We start from the raw sequence: 18,031 nt of genomic DNA on the forward strand, positions 1-18,031 counted from the left end.
AATCTGAGTTTTTTGAGTGTTTCTTGTCCACCTGTGGTCCACTAGCATTTATGATCTGAAATGTTGAAACACCATAAATGTTATACTCATTGAATAAACTTCAACATCAAACATTTTTTCTCTGATGGCAAGTGCTAAATGATGGAATATAAGAAACTTTCAAATTACAGTTTGTTTAAACCTTTTACATGGCAACTGTAAATGTTGAGTATGCATTAAGCACAATCCCCAAGACTGGAGGAGCCCACCCACAGGTCTCATCCAAAAGAAACTGCTCTTCTTGGCCACTGGCCAGTGAAAATAGGCAAAAACACAGTTGTGTAGTAAAAAATGTCCCCATAACTGCCATCCTCCCTTTGCCATGTTTTCTAATCCTTTCTCATCCACGGCCACGTAATTTTGGTATACGAAATATACATGTCATCTCCTTCACCAATATACATATATTGTATGCAGTTTTACTCCCATCAATTTTGCAGGTAATGTAGAGACAGTACCTAATAAACACAATGTCAAACTTTATTTAATTATTTCATATACAGTAATATTTTATCGCGCACATTTTATTTTAGTAATTGCTAAAAATGTGCAATGGCGTGTGATTAATGCATCAAAAAATCCACTTCCTATGTGCCTAACCACATGCCTGTGTTCATTCTTCAAATGGGTTAAGGAAAGTACTTCTTTTTACGTTTTCGGTTGAAACAATAATGCACAGGTCATCCACTGAATAGCATTATTTATTTTAAATGGATAACCATTCCTATCTAAAGGGCAAATTTGTTTTGCAGACCAACTACAATAGCCACACGGACAAAATGCCACTATGTTCCATGCACACTAGCTTTAATACATTCTATCCAGTAGGTGGTGGCAGTAGCCATTTTCTGAGTTCTCTAATTAAGGGATGAGTGTCAACTATTTTTTTTTTTATTAATTACTACAGCAGGATTTATTTTCAAACATTAACAAAATGCCAAGATGTATTCCCAATAAAATGTTATATTTCCTCTTCATGTTCTTGTTTAGTGTAAGACAAATAGATATTTCCAAACCCTTGCACAGTCTTCCAATCCAACCTAAACTAAAGATGTAGTGCAAAACCTTTGTCTTTCCTCAGTATTACAGCTATTGCCATACCACCATTACATTCTCAGATAAGAGAAACAAGTTTGCATTTCTCCAAACCTAATCTATTTCCATGACCTTCCACTTGTGGGATTGCTCTGTAGCCACCGGAAATTCCGCCATATGTTCTTCTTTTTAACCGGATGTTTGTTACCCTACGCTTTCTTTGTGTTTGAATTTTAAACTCAGGTGGATCTATGAGGACTATGGATAACTGCTCCTCAAATCTCTGCAGGGTAAATCCAGAAAGCTAGCTAGACTATCTGTCAAATCTGAGTTTCCTGTTGCACACCTAAAACTAGCTTTAAATGTACACGTTCCTCAAAAACAAGTTCCTTCCCGAGGCTATTTTGTCCGGCTCAGTCCAGCGCTTAGAGCAGCCCATGACAATTGTAATAATAATAGATTAATGTCAATAAAATAGTCGTCTAGTAGAAGTGAGCCATAAATTTACATATTCACACACATTGTCCTCTCTTTTGCATCATTGCTTTTCATTGTGATTGGTTTATCCAGCGATGACTCATAAGACCTAAGAAATGATAAAGGAACCAGCATTTATATAGTCTACTGCATCATCTCTTAAGAGAATATGTTGGAGAACCATCTTCTCCTGTACAAACAGTCTAATGGGGTCAGTATGGACACTGCATCATATAGCTTCTGCCTTTTTCTTTGGGCCTTCTTTAGCCTCCTTTTTCCAGTTTTTTCTGATGTAAAGAAAAGGGGAGCACTAAATGTAGAGAGAGGTGGGGTGCAAGAAGAAGATACTTTAACAGAGAGACAAAGGGGATTGGGGATAGAGGGAGTGAATGGTGTTGGTTCCGACTTACCACAGTGTGTAAAACTGGCAGATCGCGAGCCTCTGGCCCTGCAGGTGGAAGGGGATGTTGTGATTGGGGGGCTTTTCCCTCTCCATTATGTGGCTCCTAAGCCACAGATCAGCTACCAAAGCAAACCTCAGCTCCCTCCTTGCACTGGGTAAGTGTGAATATTTTATTATTATTATTAATATTATTCCAATATCTGGTATCTTAAATTTGTTTTTGTTTTTTTTCACACAAACTGACATCTCTGAAATCATTCCCTCTTGCTGTGATTGTATCTCTTTATTGTTCTTACACTGTTCTCATGCTTTCAAATTGTGCTATCATAGTGTGTTTTGTTTCTCATGACGAAGAGACTACATTCAATGTTATCTAATTCTCTGCAGCTTTGACCAGAGAGCCTTCCGCTGGATGATGACCATGGTGTTTGCAGTGGAGGAAATTAACCGTAATTCAAGTCTGTTACCAGGTGTTAAACTAGGCTACCATATCATGGACAGCTGTGACCATGTCCACACCAGCCTGCAAGCTCTTTTGTCTTTAGTCAGTTACTCCAAAGCTGCAAAAAGTGAAGTGAAACAAATGTCAAAAATTGAAACAAGGTTAGATATGCTCAATGACAGGGGTACAAGATCACGAGAAAACAAAAGAAAGAAAAGAATGCTGAGCACAGTGAAAAATACAGGCAGGGAAATTAGTGAAGCAATGCATCACAATCTCGAAAATAATGGAAAGTTCATAAAGGGGAAAGTAACAGAGGAGAAAATAGATATGAATTCACAATCTCAAAGTTTTCCCTTATGTCTGGCTGATTCTCCTGTGCCCGCTGTGATCGGCATTGCATCATCTTCCCCTACAAGAGCTGTAGCTCAAACTCTTGGCCCTTTCAACCTCCCTCTGGTAAGAAAGGACTGAAAAAGCAGAAACACACACAGTTCTATTTTTCTCACAAAGGCAGTGCTTTCCACTACTCTGCTGTCCGTTACACTACTTTTTTTTAAATAAATAACACATCAATGTTTGATATGATTTTGTTTTTGGTATTTGTCTTATCTCAATATTGTTAAATTTATCTCCCTATAGGTGAGTTATTTTGCCACTTGTACCTGTCTTTCTGACAAGAATATGTACCCATCATTCTTGCGGACTGTGCCGAGTGATTTATTTCAAGTTAGAGGTCTTGTTCAGCTGGTCACCTTCTTAGGCTGGCTCTGGGTGGGCACAATAGGAACCACGGTTAGATAAGGACTTTTTTCTACCCCATCAATTGTCAGTTAAACACAATACGTGATTTACAAAACATTTCTCTATACATTTCAGGATGACTACAGTCAGTATGGCATCCAAGCATTTTCTAATCAGTTTACACAACAAGGTGGATGTGTGGCATTTCATCTGGCTATCCCAACCACCCCCACAGCGGCTGAGATACAAGAGATGGCAGACACTCTGCAGAGGTCAACGGCACGGGTAGTGGTGGTCTTTGCCACAGAGGGACAGCTGCTGGATCTTCTCTTAGAGGTTTGCACTCTATATCTCTGTTAATGTTCAAAATGTGTTTATTATTAGGATAAACCCAATGATATGTATCATCTCGTTTTCAAAGGGGGTCCCACATGAATGCAAAGGGATAACTATCAGATATTATGCAGGTTTTAAAGTAATAATATGATTAGGAGAGCAAAAAGATTGCTGGTGCTCATGTTCATTTGTTTGTTTTCCTATCAAATATCTTTGGGTGTGCAAGCTGGCTCAGAGAAATGTGACGGGGATCCAGTGGGTAGCTAGTGAAGCCTGGGTGACCGCTAGCCTGCTGACCACCTCCCGCTTCCACCCTGTTCTAGAGGGCACGCTGGGCCTCTCCTTTCCTGCAGTCGGGATCCCCGGCCTCAAAGAATTCCTGTTGAATATCTACCCCTCTCCCAAACCTGGGATGGCATTTGTCAACATGTTCTGGGAAGAGATGTTTGGCTGCAGGCTAGAGTTTAAGGAAGACCAATTCAAAGAAAACCCAGCAGTGGATAACTTAATAGAGTTGGATGTTTTTGGTTACAAACCAGATTCTCAAAACAATTCTGGGTACTCGGTCAGAACTACTGTAGGAGAAACAAGCATGATCAAGGGGCCTGCTGATGAAAACTATAAAGATGCTGCTGAAAAGCCAGTTTGCACTGGCTCAGAGGATCTGAAGTACTCTAACAGCAGTTTTACAGATGTATCTCAGGTCAGAATATCCTATAATGTGTTTAAAGCTGTGTATGCCATCGCCCATGCTCTGCACACTTTATTGAACTGTGATTCTGAAGGACCTAACAAGGGAATTTGTGATACTCACACATCATTTACGTCTAGGCAGGTAAGTTTGTTTCCTTGAGTTCTTGTATCATTCTTTTGGCCTGCTGTTCTCTTTTGTTCTTTGGTTTTTCTTCCGTCTTTCATACAGTTGCTGCATCATCTGAAGAAAGTGAATTTTACCAACCAGTTTGAGGAGAAGGTATATTTTGACTCCAACGGAGAGCCGGTCCCTCTCTATGACATCATTAACTGGCAGAAGGATAGCCAGGGAATAATTAGGTGAAATATTATACTTTAATAGACAGGAATACATCTGTGTTTGATGCATGATACAATTTGGTATGTTTATTGTGGCTTTCTAAATAATACCATGCTTTGTTTAGATTCATTAAAGTGGGAAGCTATGACGGTTCGGCTCCATTGAGAAGACAGTTGCAGATAGAGCAGAGCACCATTGTGTGGACAAAAGGACAGTCACAGGTGGGTCATGTGTCCCCTTAAACAATTTTATTGAAAATTATTTAAGCCTTGAGTTTAACATTTGGACATTGACATACATGCTTTTTAAAATTGCTCTTAATTTTCTTCAGTAGAGAAACAAGCACCTATTCTGCAGCAAAGCAAACCTTCATGTGTAATTTGACACCTATTTTTATTCAGGTGCCTGTGTCTCAGTGTAGTGCTCCGTGCTCCCTTGGCAGCAGGCAGGTCAGACGCCCAGGAGAGCCCTACTGCTGCTTTGATTGTTTGCCTTGTGCAGATGGACAGATCAGCAACCAGACTGGTAGCCCACACATGTTTTGTGTATTCATATATTTTCAGAAATAAATGAATAGAGTGTGTGTGTGTTTACACAGAGTGTGTCTACTGTATTTGTCTCCAAAGGTTCCACTGAGTGTACAAAATGTCCTGAATACTACTGGTCAGACAAAGACAAGGTGAAATGCAAAGCCGGAATTGAAGAATTCTTGTCTTTCCACGACACCATGGGCATCATCCTTGTCACCCTCACATTGCTGGGTGTCGTCATGACCACCACTGTCACTGCTGTCTTCCATCGTTTCCGTTCCACACCAATCGTCAAGGCCAACAACTCAGAAATAAGTTTCTTGCTTCTTCTGTCACTCAAGCTCTGCTTCTTGTGTTCTCTTCTGTTCATTGGCCAGCCATCTTTTTGGACGTGCAGGCTCCGCCAGGCAGCATTCGGCATCAGCTTTGTCCTCTGTCTGTCCTGCCTCCTTGTTAAGACCATCGTGGTTCTCTTGGCCTTCCAGGCTAATGCACCTGGTTCAAGGGGTCTGAAGCTGTTTGGTCCTTCTCAACAGAGGATTCTGATCCTATGCACCACAGCTCCTCAGGTGGAAGAGCTATTGAAACACAACTAATGTTGACCTTAAGAGTTGACTTCTTTATTATTGTGTGTTTTTTTAAAGAATGGCTTATCTTTCCATCTTGCCCTCAGGTTTTTCTCTGTGCTGGTTGGCTTTTGGGCGCAGCTCCCTTCCCATTCAAGAACCCAAACTATCAAGCCACGACTGGAAAAGTAAGAACTGATACTACCATTAGTAGTCAGACATGTTCAAATTCTACACATAGGGGCTTTAATGTTTGTTATTGAAATCAGAAAAAAACATTTTCATTTGAAATATTATTTCACACCCTGATATAAACTGTACTATATGATTTATTTGATCTCGATGTATTGTTGAACATACTTAGATTGTTGTGGAGTGCAAGGAGCCATGGCCCCCTGGATTTTATCTGGTCCTGGGCTACATTGGTCTACTGGCCTTCATATGCCTCCTCCTGGCGTTTCTCGGACGCAAACTACCTGATACTTTCAATGAGGCGAAGCTCATCACCTTCAGCATGCTGATCTTCCTGGCCGTCTGGATCTCTTTCATTCCAGCTTATGTTAGCTCTCCTGGGAAGTTCACTGTGGCTGTGGAAGTATTTGCTATATTAGCTTCCAGTTTTGGACTGTTACTTTGTATTTTTGTACCAAAATTGTATATAATATTATTGCAGCCTCAGAGAAACATAAAGAAAAGCATAACTAGAAAATAGCTTACATGAACCTTTAAGTCATGTAAAAGTTCATGTAAGACTTAAAATGGTTAAAGTCGCCATCAAACAAAGAAGTGCCTGCTTTTCAATTTGAAATGTATAATTACATTAAAAAATAAGTTTTAATATTTCATGTAAAACAAAATAAATGTCCACATTAAACCAGTTCAATGTTTTGAATTGTAGTACATACCTGACTGAAAGTTCGCCTATTTAATGTAAATAAATAAGTCTGGAGTGTGTGAATACCTTTTCCTGTTACTACCAGTGTTTCTCAACGGGGGTGGTACAGCCCTCCAAGGGGACTTTCGGGAAGCAATATTTTAGAAAAGGCGTTAAGGTGCCCTTTAGGGCATTTGTTATAAAGTGAGTTTACACCAAATGTCGCAACAGTACAAGTTTACGGGTCACTGAACTTTGGCATTCATGGAAACAGCAAAAAGTGGCTTGTTTGGTGCATATTTGTCCATGTAGCGCTCAGTCTCAGCCAAGTCAGGTATGGCTGCAGCCTTGAGACGTCCCGTCTCATGCCATCCTGTCTTGGTCTCATGCCCTCCCGGCTGCTGCTGTCCCCAAGCTAAAAAAAAACTAAAAGCTTGCAAAAGCTTTGAACTTAACAGTACCACAATTATGCTAATACATACAGTTATCTTTTTAGCAGATGTGTTAGTTACAACACGATTGGGCTAGCGAAGCAGTTTTGTGTTTATATTTGCGGGCAGGATTTATTCAGTTAGGGAAATCCAATAGTTACAGCATGAGTGAGTAGCAACGGAGTTTTGTGTTTCAATATTTGCAGGATTTATTCAGTTTGGGAAATCCAACGGTCTCTACAAAAATATAGTTCAAAATGTCTGGCTTACTAAAGAGGGAAATATTACACTCGAGTGTACACTTCAGTGATGCTCATGGACCTCAAAATCAAACACTCCCATGTAATATGGCTTAAACAAACGTCAACGTTAAACACTGATGCAGTTTTCAATGTTTAATGATTTCAGAAACAATGTCATAATCCTATTTTTACCAGATTCATATCTATAAATGCATTTTTCAAAATCATTGATAAAAAGGTTAAGTAGCATTCATAATAAAATATTAGTTAACCTCCTGTATTTAGATGTAGATTTTTGAATTGTTCCAGAAACACCCTGTAAAATCCAACTAAAATCTTGAATCAAAATTTGTTCTTAATATTTAAATCAGCACTGTCTCACCGTCACATTCTCCACTACAGAGCGCAGGAGGAGGAGATGGCTTGAATATGCTTCTTTCAGCTTAGAATATCAATTATTACGATTTCAAGAAAACTTGTAGATGAATCCTGGGGAACTGAATAATTTGTAAAGCTGTAAAGACAAGAATTAGATTTGCAATACTGTGTATGTTTTGATGTAAATATGATGTTATGTAAGTTATTTCTTTAAGATGAAGGTGTAATAAGTTGAAGGAAACAATTTGAAAATCTTGTCAAAATTGGCTTTGGCCATGAGGAAAACAAATCAGAATGGTGAAAAAAAAAAAAATATATTAAATATCATCAGCAAAACTTATTGTAAACAAGGTGGATAATGCTGCAGACAAGTCATTTGTATAACTTAGGAACAAAAGTGGTCCTAGAATGATCCCTGTGGGACACTGTATATCAAAGTGGCTCTATTAGATGTCCATCCATTGATACTAACTGTTGGCGATTATCAATATAATTGTAAAACCATATATAAGGGATTCCAGGAAATCCAATGTGTAATAGTTTTTGGAGTAAGATATCATGATTAACTGTATCAAAAGCTTTGGATAAATCAATAAATATTCCTCAGGCACATTCATTGTAGTATGAATTGTTGAACCAGTTGAAGCACAGCCATTTCTTTTGAATATTTTTTCCTACATCCATATTGATGATCATACAAGATGTTGCACTTCTGCAGATGTTTCATCATATTATAAATAAATATACAGAAATAGGACAGTAATTATTTAATTAACTTTGGACTCCAGATTTAAGTACACAAATTACTTTTGCCATTTTCAACTAATTTGGTATTATTCTGGTTTAGAACAAATATACAGTAAGTCAATGGCTTAATATTTGAAGACAGTTCAACAGTTCAGTTTGGGACAGCTGAAGACATTTTTACTTAATTATTATTGATTTCCTTGTATAGTGTGTACAATTTTAAACTCACTGACCTGGGATCAATCCAAAATAAAGCTCACAGGTGTAGCACGGTACCCGATCAGCAGAAAGTCTTTTCCACACAAACTCAGCCTCACAAAGTCACCACTAAATATCTTTATTTCTCCAAACATTTGACATAAGTGACATGCTCCTTGGAATTATACTTATTTATTCTTGTGTAGACTGTACTAGAGATGCAGTGCTGCATTAGTAGTTGTATACAACTATCTAGTCAATATAAATGTGACATTATTCATAATTTGCCAAAACTATTTTAAAATAACATTGAACAGAATCTAAAAAATGTAACGGATAACTATTATGTTACTTAATTTCTATTCCCATTAAATGCTTTTTTGTATTTTTTTCTGGATTCAGTAAAATAATGTAACATATTGGAGCAAATAGGCAGAACAACAAGCCAAAGCTGGAAGCCAGAATTGCAAATGACTCCACTGAATCTGCATAAATTCCAGGAGAGCTGATATAAGCAGGGATGAATGCTAGCCATACAGTACAAAAGATTAAAATGCTAAAAGTGATGAACTTGGCCTCATTGAATTTGCCAGGCAACTTACGGGCCAGAAAAGCCAGTACAAAGCACAGACAGGCCTGTAGACCAATATATCCCAGAACACACCAGAATGCTAAGCTGGAGCCCACGCTGCACTCCAGTATGATCTTTGAGTGATCATATTGTGTATTTCTGGATGGAAAAGGGGGAGCGTTAATGAGCCAGCAAGCACAGGTGACCACCTGAATTAGTGTGCAACAGAAGATAATGGCCCTCTGCTGCTTGGGCCCCAGCCACTTCGTGATGTTGTCCCCTGGCCTGGTGGCCGTGAAAGCAGCCAACACAACCAGGGTCTTCCCCAGGATGCAGGAAATACAAACTGAAAATGTAATGCTAAAGGCAGTGTGGCGCAGCATGCAGGACCAAGTTGTTGGCTCTCCAATAAACAACAAGGAACACAGAAAACACAGAGTTAAAGCGAAGAGGATGAAAAAGCTAAGTTCAGAGTTATTCACACGGACAATGGCTGTGTCTCTATAGTAGAAAAAAACTGCAAAGACAACTATAGTGAAGCAAGCACCCACCGCAGAGATCACTGTTAGGGCTAAACCTACGGAATCATAGGCCAAGAACTCCACCTTCTTAGGGATGCAGGCTGTTCTGTTGTTGTTTGACCAGAAGTCCTCGGGACAAAATGTGCACTCTATTGAATCTATGGGGAGTAGGGTGAAAAAAAAGAGCAGCTCAAAAGTGTTGGTATTCAGTTATTACCTGATGTTAATATAATATGACATTTTAGTTGTTATCATTTGTATTGCTTGGTTTTAAGCTCACTTGTCTGATTGCTAATTTTGCCACTGTCACATGGTACACAGTCAAAGCAGCAGACAGGCTCCCCACGACGGACAGCCTTCCTGGACCCTGGAAGACAGCTGGTACTGCATATAGACACTGGCACCTGGGGAGCAGATAAAGGCTTTTAACTCTGCAGTTTACAAGGAGTTTGCTCAAATTATTATGTTACTTCCTTTAGTAAAATGTACCCCCAAAAAGATTACTTTCATAATAGCTTGAGCCATTTTAAAGCAAAAACACCAATATTTGCTGGTTCCAGAATGTGATTTTCTCTGTTAAGCATCACTGTAAATTAAATATTGCATTTTGTACTCTTGGTTTGAAAACAACAAGCAATTTCTAGATGTCACTTTAGACTCTTACATTTTATGTCTCAAAGTGTAGCCAGGTAGCTGGTTGGTTTTGCATATGTTTATTGTAAATTATCTTGAGTCTGTTGTTTTTCTTTGGGTTGTTTTTTTTGCTTTCTTTGCCTGGCAAAGACACTGAGGACCCCAAACACACCTGAGGCGCATCTCTTAATCAGGGGAGAGGTGTGGGATTGACACACCTGAAGCACATCTCCTAATCAGGGGTGAGAGGTGAGGTGGTAGCTACATATGTGTTCTGTGGTTGAGAGCAAGAGAGATTCAGAAGTAGAAGACTTGTGGTGCATATAATAAAAATAAACTGTGCTTTGATGTTGCTACTGAAATTGACTTATATAGAGACAATTTTAAAATAAAATTAAACCAAGCGTGTGGGATGTCTACTTTGTAACATTTATGATGGCATTTTCCTAGTTTCTGGAATTTTATAAATGGAAATAAAAAAGTTGAGAGGTATAGCTGTAATTTGCACACTGAGGACTTTGTCATTTTCCATTACCCATTTAAAATGTTGAAGTAATATTCAATGATATATTTAACATCATAAAGTGGAAACAATTGACTGTGGCTTGAAATGAAAAGTTAAAACACTCTGCTCACATTAAGTTTCAGGATTTAATTTGGAGAAAAGCACCTCAAGGTACCAGGCTTGGTCTGTGTTGTAATTGCAACGCTTCATTTTCATGCAATCAGCATTGAAATAAAATAATAATAATAATAAAATATTTTTATTATAAAATCCCACCGTAAGGAATACAACAAGAAGCCTTAGATAACCATACATGTCATGCCGTATGGCGTGCTTTTAATCTGTAGATTATATGACTGCGAAGGAACTCACATCAGATCCAGCTCCTCCTGACCACCTGACTTACCTCCACCTCAACCTACAGAACTTCAACAGTTGACATCTGATGAAGGTAAAAACACAGTGTGAGCAGCTTGCCTCACTCTGATGCCCTGCCCACATTATCCTGTCCTCCTGGATCACCAGCTCCTCTCCGCCAGGCTTGGTTCCCTCAAATAACCCCACGTTGATAAATTCAATGTTCCCGCCTTGGCCTCTCTGCCAGTTGAGGATATCATAATAGGGTATGGAGTCACCCTTAAGGTCAAAGTTCACCTCCTCCCCGGCAATGTTGAATGTCACTTCCTGGATGTAATGCTGGAGCTTGGAAACCAATATGTCATGTAAAATACTCAATGAAACAATATTTACAGTGATATAACAGCATCACAAAAACTGAAACATACCTGCCAGGGGTGTATGTTGTTGCTTTGAGCACATGAGTTGTTTTGAAAGGGGCCACTGCCTGGGTGACAGAGAAGAAGGTTGTGCAGGGAATGAGCGATTGCATATACAGCCTTATACACATTATAGGCCACTCTTGGGCTGGATGTATTCATGTAGGCGGAATGCTGCTCCAACAGGGACTCATGCCCTGAACAGAGAGGCAACTGGGAGCCGGGCAACAGAGAAGGATTGCAACCATACAGTGCCTCCCACAGCTCCTTAACCAGAATATCATTGGGATACGTCTGAGGGTTGACTGTCTGCAGATAATCTCTGAGTCTGGGGATGAGACCTTTTCTGATTCCAAACCCAATGGTGCCTCCTAGGTAGGGATAATACTCGTTCCCTGTAAAGACAGACGCTGTGACCCAGGCCTCACTAGCCACCCACTGGATTCCAGTGATGTTCTGTTTCATATAGTCCCTCAAGAAAGGTGTCATCTCCCCCTCGGCTGAAAATACGACCACAACTTTTGCCGAAGAGCTACGCATCACCTTTACAGAGAGGCAAATGATAAAGCAAGAAAGTGATTCACAACAAAGAGAAAAGGAAGAAAAAAGCAGGTTAAAACTAAGTGACATTGAGCAAGACTCATAGTACTCATGTGAAATAATTGCTATTTTAAAGTCACTATATGTATAGTCTGGATCAACGGAGAACATTTCCATGATAATAAGCCTGACATTCTACACATGGCTCACGCACCGGATATCCCTCAGCTTCTGCTAGTGTGTTGATGGAAACATCAACAAACCTTGAGCTAGCAAGCTACGTGTTAAAAAATGGCAAGTTCTGAAAAACAATTTGGATCATGCATTAAGTCAGGTCTACATGGTTCTTTTGGGGGGAACTTACACCAGGATTATTAAATTTGTATGACAAAATAACATTTTCTAAATCACAGAGGATGGCACTGATGTCTGATCAGACATTGAAAAAGGGTCTTGATGTCATTAAAAACTCTATTGCTATTGAATTTAACTCTCTTAACTGTGTGTCTTTGCATCTACCTGCATGATCTCCAGAGCCCTCTGGTGATTGTAGAGCAGAGGGATAATTTCTAGGTACGCTACACACACTTTGGTACCCTGTAATTCTCTCAGTAAACCTTGCACAGCAAAGCGCCCATATTCATGGTCCCCTCGCACCAGCCCCACCCAAGTCCAGTTGAAGCGTAGCAGCAGCTGAGCAATGGCTTTCACCTGGGTTCAACAGAAAAGGGTGCTAGTTTACTTGATCTCAAAACACAGACATAAAAAGGGGTTAACTGACTTAATTGCTCTTGTATCACTGCAAGACAACACCTACATATATGACAATTTAAAAAAAAAGTTTGAGGCCAAACTATCACCTGATAGTCATCATTAGGTATTACTCTGAAGAAGGTAGGATATTGTCTTCTGTCAGTGAGACACGCACATGAAGAAAAGTAGCTGATCTATATAAAGAAAAGAAAGATTACAGTAAAACAGATCACAGGATAATATAATAAAGTTTTTGTGGGATTACAGAGGAAAAGAGTCATTATTACCATTGGGATTCTGAATGGCTGCAGGATTCTTGACACCACAATAGACTGAGCAGAACCAGATTCCCCAATCACAGCGAGCAGTGGAGAGGCGCCGCTGCACACAGGAGAGTCATCCTCGCTCTGCCCGTTCAACACAGCCACAGCAGCCCTCTGACCAGTATGTGGATATGCACATGAATCAAAGATTTTGTACCCAAGAGTGTGATTGGGCAATAGCTCTGCACTCTGGTTTATCTCCTCCACTGCCAGCCTCATAGTCTGAGCCCAGCGGAAAGCCCTGGGATCAAAGCTGTAGCCCAGCAGACACAGATGCACACACCACACACACACAAACACAAACACACACACACACGCACACACACACACACACACACACACACACACACAGGTAGGGAGAAATTTGAAGTTTGTGTGAATTGCATATTTGAATATATCTCCTTGATAAAGTTACTGAACAGGTTTTTTTTGTTACCAAAATAGTTCTTTGTTAATTCTTTATTGTACAGGTCTGTTGTTTTTGTTGTTGTAATTTCCTAATCATTTTCAAGATGTTATCCTAACCCTTGTGTTGTCTTTCCGTCAAAACTGGAAATCAACACTTTTGTTGACACTTTTTCTCAATGTTTTTAACTTTTTCTTACGTTTTCTTACGTAACACTGACTTATTAATTATAACTAATGTTTGAGTAAGAGAAGCAGAAATTAGGAATTAGACAAAAAATAAAATAATCTATGTTAATGGATAATTACAGACTGGAATATGTCAACTTCATGACATAATTAATGAAAGTAGAGATTTGGACTTGCCAACGAGCGCATCAATCATGTTATTTTGGGTAGTGAAAAAGAACACAATATGATAAAGAAAATCAGGTCAATTTGACCCGAGGACAACATGAGGGTCAAACAATCAATGCAATTTGAAAAATAGATGAAAGTTGTTATGAAGTCTGCACATTACATGTGCAGACTTCTGCTTCAGTGTGCAGACTTCAGTGTGCACACACACTACACATTATTTGCTTGTGTAATATAGAGCAAATTTCCATTTTCCAAATATCAATAGTACCAAATTATATAGTTCTCTCCACAAAACTTCTAGAGAATTATTTTTTAAAAGATTATTACTTCCTCACCCATAAAACAAAGCATTACTGTTACTTTTTGTGTGTCTCTCTCTGGAACTATATTTTCTCAAGCCTAAATGGCAAACTTATACTGCTTAAATGCAATTCAGTAAAAGCCATTACTGTAGCCTATGTGCTAATGTTTTCTTGCATGTAAGGCTAAAGCATTACTGTATACTACTGTAATATATGCTAAACAATCCATCCACAGCAAGCGTTCTACAAAATAAGACATAATTTAATTGGAAAAAGTTCTCCCGCTAAGATTTCCTATCTATCAAACTCACCCATTGCACTTCACTGGCGGTGGTCTGTAGGTGCAGTTGAGGTCTGGCATCTCCTGGTTATAGTGAAGGGGGAAGATCCCCCCAATAACATAGTCACCCTTAGTCACATAGCTTGGCTGAAAGCTGTTTTGAAGTCTGCACACTTTGGTTGCAGATGGGGGTGGAGTGGTGACGCTGGATATTGGATACTTTATAGTGAGGACACAGAGAGAGCAAAGCAAGGGAAATAACACATGTGGAGTCATATTGTTCACACATTCCCAAAGAGAGAGTGAGAAAGGAATTAGACAAGTTATATAAAGGCTTTGACCTTCCCATTTGTGCATCTAATTAATGACAGAGTGACACTGGATTGGATATCAGCAGCCTCACCTCACCACATTGATTACCAACTGAAATTGCTCCCCATTGTCAGGCAAGCACTTGACCCACAACTGAAACAGTGCTTTTTAATTTTATTTACTACTCATGCCAAATAGTGGGGACTTGCATCCTTGAGCTAAGTTTAGGCATCAAAGAGGGGACGTCAATATACTGCAGTGGAACTATCTGTACCCATTTTTCAATGAATGAGCATTTGTTTACACTAAAGGCTTTGTTTCATTCAAAAATGACACAGCAACTTTTGGCCACTTTTAATGAAAAATTATTTTACTTGACTGCATGCATTTATGTTAAGGGCTGTAGTATTAGCTACTTTAGCTACTATTATTTTTGTCTAGGCTACATTTATGTAAACTATATTTTTATAGTTACATTTAAAAGATTGATTACACCATTGCACTTATGTATTGTGTGTAATGGTGATGTATGCATTTAAAAGAGGGCTCCCTTCATACTGTGAATTGTGTGTTGTATTTGCTCTTTATAACTTCATGAACATTTTAATGAAAAACATTTCCTAATCTTTGGCAGGTTGCACATCATGTTTAAAGTACACTGTGTTGTGGCTGTTCAGCATCTTCAGGGCATTGCTTTTAAAGTCAATCATGAATATAACAAGGTCAAATAAAAGATACTGATTCATTATAGTTTTAATAAGGATAATTTTTATACACAAACTCACATGCACACACAGGCACACGCGCGCGCACACACACACACAAACATGGGTACCAACAGAGGACTATGAGTCTATACCAACCAAGTGCGGACTTAAAAAAGAAGGTATTTTTTCTATAATATTACTGCAACAGTGCTTTTTAATTTATTTTTTAAATAAATTAGTGGGGACTTGTCTACACATCAAAGAATGGTCTATATACTGCAGTGGAACTGTCTGTACCCGTTATTTCTTTTTCTTTTTTTTAAGTTATTTTTTCCCTTTATTAGATAGGCAGACAGAGATGTGTGAAAGGGGGAGAGAGAGGGGGAGTGACATGCAGCAAAGGGGCCACAGGTTGGATTCAAACCCGGGCCCACTACGTCGAGGAGCAAGCCTCTGTACATGGGCACCCGCTCAACCCACTGAGCTATCTGGGTGCCCTGTACCCATTATTTCAATGAATGAGTGTTTGTTTAGAGCAAATACTTTATTTGTTTGGTTAAAAAATGATAATTTAACCTTACTTTATCAATATTCAAACATTTCTCTGGTACACAAATGTTACAAAAATTATGGCCAAATAAATATTTTGTTTGCAAAAGTAACTTGGCTGCATGCATTAATGTCAAGGACTGCATTATTAGCAGCTTAATTGATTTTATCTAGGTTTCAGTTATATAAATGACATTCAATTCAATTCAAATTTATTTACATAAGGCTAAATTACAACAACGGTTATCTCATTGCGCTTTCCATAAAGAACAGGTCTAGACCGTACTCTGTAATGTTGTTTACAGAAACCCAACAGTTCCCACCAAGAGCAAGCACTATGGAAACATAGACAAGGAAAAATATTGGAGCAGATAAGTGCCATTTTTTAGGGTAATCGTTCAGTTGTGGATACAAGCACCACAATTGGTACAATTACTCAGTGGGTAGTGCTCTTTCAAAAAAGCACGTTAGCCATCGCAAAAAAACTTGATGGGAGCCGTGGCGGCCATTTTATTTTCCGCCATAGCCAAATTATGTATATTTGCATGATATCTTCTGAACAAAACATTCAACTGTATAAAGGATGATGTCTAACCCTATTTTTAGATGGTCAATGATTACAACAATACCACACACAACATAAATGAAGGCCTCTAGACAGCTGTTGCGGCCATTTTGGAATCCGCCATAACCTAATTAGGTATTTTCCATCATATCTCTTGAACCGTACAAGATAAATCCAAAGAGGCAATATTTACCCCCATGTTATGATGGTCAAGAATTACAATAAGACCATATTCAACATCATAAATATCAATAGTTAAAGTCATTAAATTGTTTTGGAGAGAATTTGAAGAAGAAGAACCCAAACTTTATGAGCCAATCAAGAAAAACTGCATGAGCTTCCTCCATCAGGAACGTGCTTCTGTCAATTCTTTGAAGAAAAAGGTGCTGAAGGAGGATTGCCAGCTCTTCTTCAAACTGCCAGAGCAGAAAGTGTGATCTGAAGGCACTCTTTAGACATGAAAATCAGACATTACTTGCTGCCTTGATGTTGGGAAGCTCCACGCTGGACAGAAATCTCAGCTGGCTGCCATCCATGAGACTTTTGTCATAACCCCCGACACTGAACCAGAAGCAGAAACCATCATTATTGATGGATCAGCATTGGGGAAGAGTTTGCCACTATGTAGCTCAAAAACATTTGACCACTACTAAGTTTTGGGCACTCCACGTAAAAAATTGTATTAATGTGCATAAAGGAGCCAATAAAGATGGAAAAATCTCCAAAAGAACTCAAATGACAGATTAGACAATCGTATAATATGTCACAAAAAGTTAGATTTTATTTCATCATTTACACTTTCAAAATAACAGAAAACCAAAAAATGGTGTCTGGCACGTATCACAGCTTGGAAATGCTTCTTGTAGCCAAAACAAGAGTCTCTTATGTTTGTTTGAGGTATCTTTGCCCATTCTTCCTTCCAAAAGTCAGTTCTTTGAGATTTCTCGGCTGTCTGTCACGCACTGCTCCTTTAAGGTCTAATTTTAAATTATGTTGAGGTCAGCAGATTGTGAAGGCCATGGCAAAACCTTCAGTTTACACCTCTTGATGTAATCCCTTGTGGATTTTGAGGTGTGTTTAGGATCATTATCCATTTGTAGAAGCCATCCTCTCTTTAACTTAAGCTTTTTCACAGATGGCAAACGACCAAAAATTGCTGAAATTTTATTGAATCCATTTTTCCTTCTACTCTAGAAATGTTCCCTCTGCCACTGGCTGCAATAGAACCCCATAACATGATGCACAGTTGGACAGAGGTTATTTTCATAAAATTGGGGGCCTTTTCTTCTCCTTTGCTCATTCCGGCCAAAAAATTCTATTTTAACTTCATTGGTCCACAGAACTTGGTCCCACAATTCATCAGGCTTGTCTATATGTCAATTTGCCTTCTTCCAATGTAAATTTTTGTGGTGAGGACATAGAAGAGGTTTTCTTCTGATGACTCTTCCATGAAG

The 18,031-nt window shown here is 38.9% G+C and overlaps 3 protein-coding genes across 3 annotated transcripts in view; 2 read left to right on the forward strand and 1 right to left on the reverse strand.

The window, feature by feature from the left end:
* The first annotated feature begins 1,720 nt into the window (after positions 1 to 1,720).
* LOC117942313 (extracellular calcium-sensing receptor) lies at positions 1,721 to 6,317 on the forward strand. The gene is made up of 14 exons (XM_034867722.1): positions 1,721 to 1,762; positions 1,967 to 2,109; positions 2,342 to 2,502; positions 2,725 to 2,855; positions 3,039 to 3,191; positions 3,276 to 3,476; positions 3,703 to 3,972; positions 4,117 to 4,311; positions 4,399 to 4,529; positions 4,634 to 4,730; positions 4,911 to 5,034; positions 5,136 to 5,608; positions 5,713 to 5,793; positions 5,970 to 6,317. The coding sequence occupies exons 1-14, from the start codon at positions 1,721 to 1,723 to the stop codon at positions 6,315 to 6,317; spliced, it is 2,550 nt and encodes an 849-aa protein (XP_034723613.1).
* A 2,506-nt stretch (positions 6,318 to 8,823) lies between these two features.
* On the reverse strand, positions 8,824 to 14,720 carry LOC117942314 (extracellular calcium-sensing receptor-like). Its single transcript, XM_034867724.1, has 8 exons — positions 14,476 to 14,720; positions 13,062 to 13,350; positions 12,882 to 12,968; positions 12,541 to 12,732; positions 11,491 to 12,024; positions 11,183 to 11,407; positions 9,848 to 9,971; positions 8,824 to 9,725 (listed from the first exon to the last, which is right to left on the reverse strand). The coding sequence occupies exons 1-8, from the start codon at positions 14,718 to 14,720 to the stop codon at positions 8,824 to 8,826; spliced, it is 2,598 nt and encodes an 865-aa protein (XP_034723615.1).
* Positions 14,721 to 16,909: 2,189 nt separating this feature from the next.
* LOC117942315 (uncharacterized protein K02A2.6-like) overlaps positions 16,910 to 18,031 on the forward strand; it is a 3,845-nt gene continuing 2,723 nt past the window's right edge. Inside the window, 1 exon segment of the mRNA XM_034867725.1 lies at positions 16,910 to 17,008. Within this exon segment, the coding sequence (XP_034723616.1) occupies positions 16,910 to 17,008 (99 nt within the window).

This window comes from Etheostoma cragini, chromosome 3, assembly GCF_013103735.1.
Source record: "Etheostoma cragini isolate CJK2018 chromosome 3, CSU_Ecrag_1.0, whole genome shotgun sequence".
Lineage (NCBI taxonomy): Eukaryota > Metazoa > Chordata > Actinopteri > Perciformes > Percidae > Etheostoma > Etheostoma cragini.

What these genes read in the sequence shown, in the direction of transcription:
- LOC117942313 (XM_034867722.1), top strand. Translation starts at nt 1,721, where the DNA reads ATGTTGGAGAACCATCTTCTCCTGTACAAACAGTCTAATGGG. An exon ending in AGCTCTTTTGTCTTTAGTCA is followed by an intron (nt 2,503 to 2,724) that starts GTTACTCCAAAG and finishes AGGAGAAAATAG; the next exon opens with ATATGAATTCACAATCTCAA. An exon ending in GCCCTTTCAACCTCCCTCTG is followed by an intron (nt 2,856 to 3,038) that starts GTAAGAAAGGAC and finishes ATCTCCCTATAG; the next exon opens with GTGAGTTATTTTGCCACTTG.
- LOC117942314 (XM_034867724.1), bottom strand. Translation starts at nt 14,720, where the DNA reads ATGACTCCACATGTGTTATTTCCCTTGCTTTGCTCTCTCTGTGTCCTC. An exon ending in AGCCATTCAGAATCCCAATG is followed by an intron (nt 12,969 to 13,061) that starts GTAATAATGACT and finishes TTCTTTATATAG; the next exon opens with ATCAGCTACTTTTCTTCATG. An exon ending in ACAACATACACCCCTGGCAG is followed by an intron (nt 11,408 to 11,490) that starts GTATGTTTCAGT and finishes TTGGTTTCCAAG; the next exon opens with CTCCAGCATTACATCCAGGA.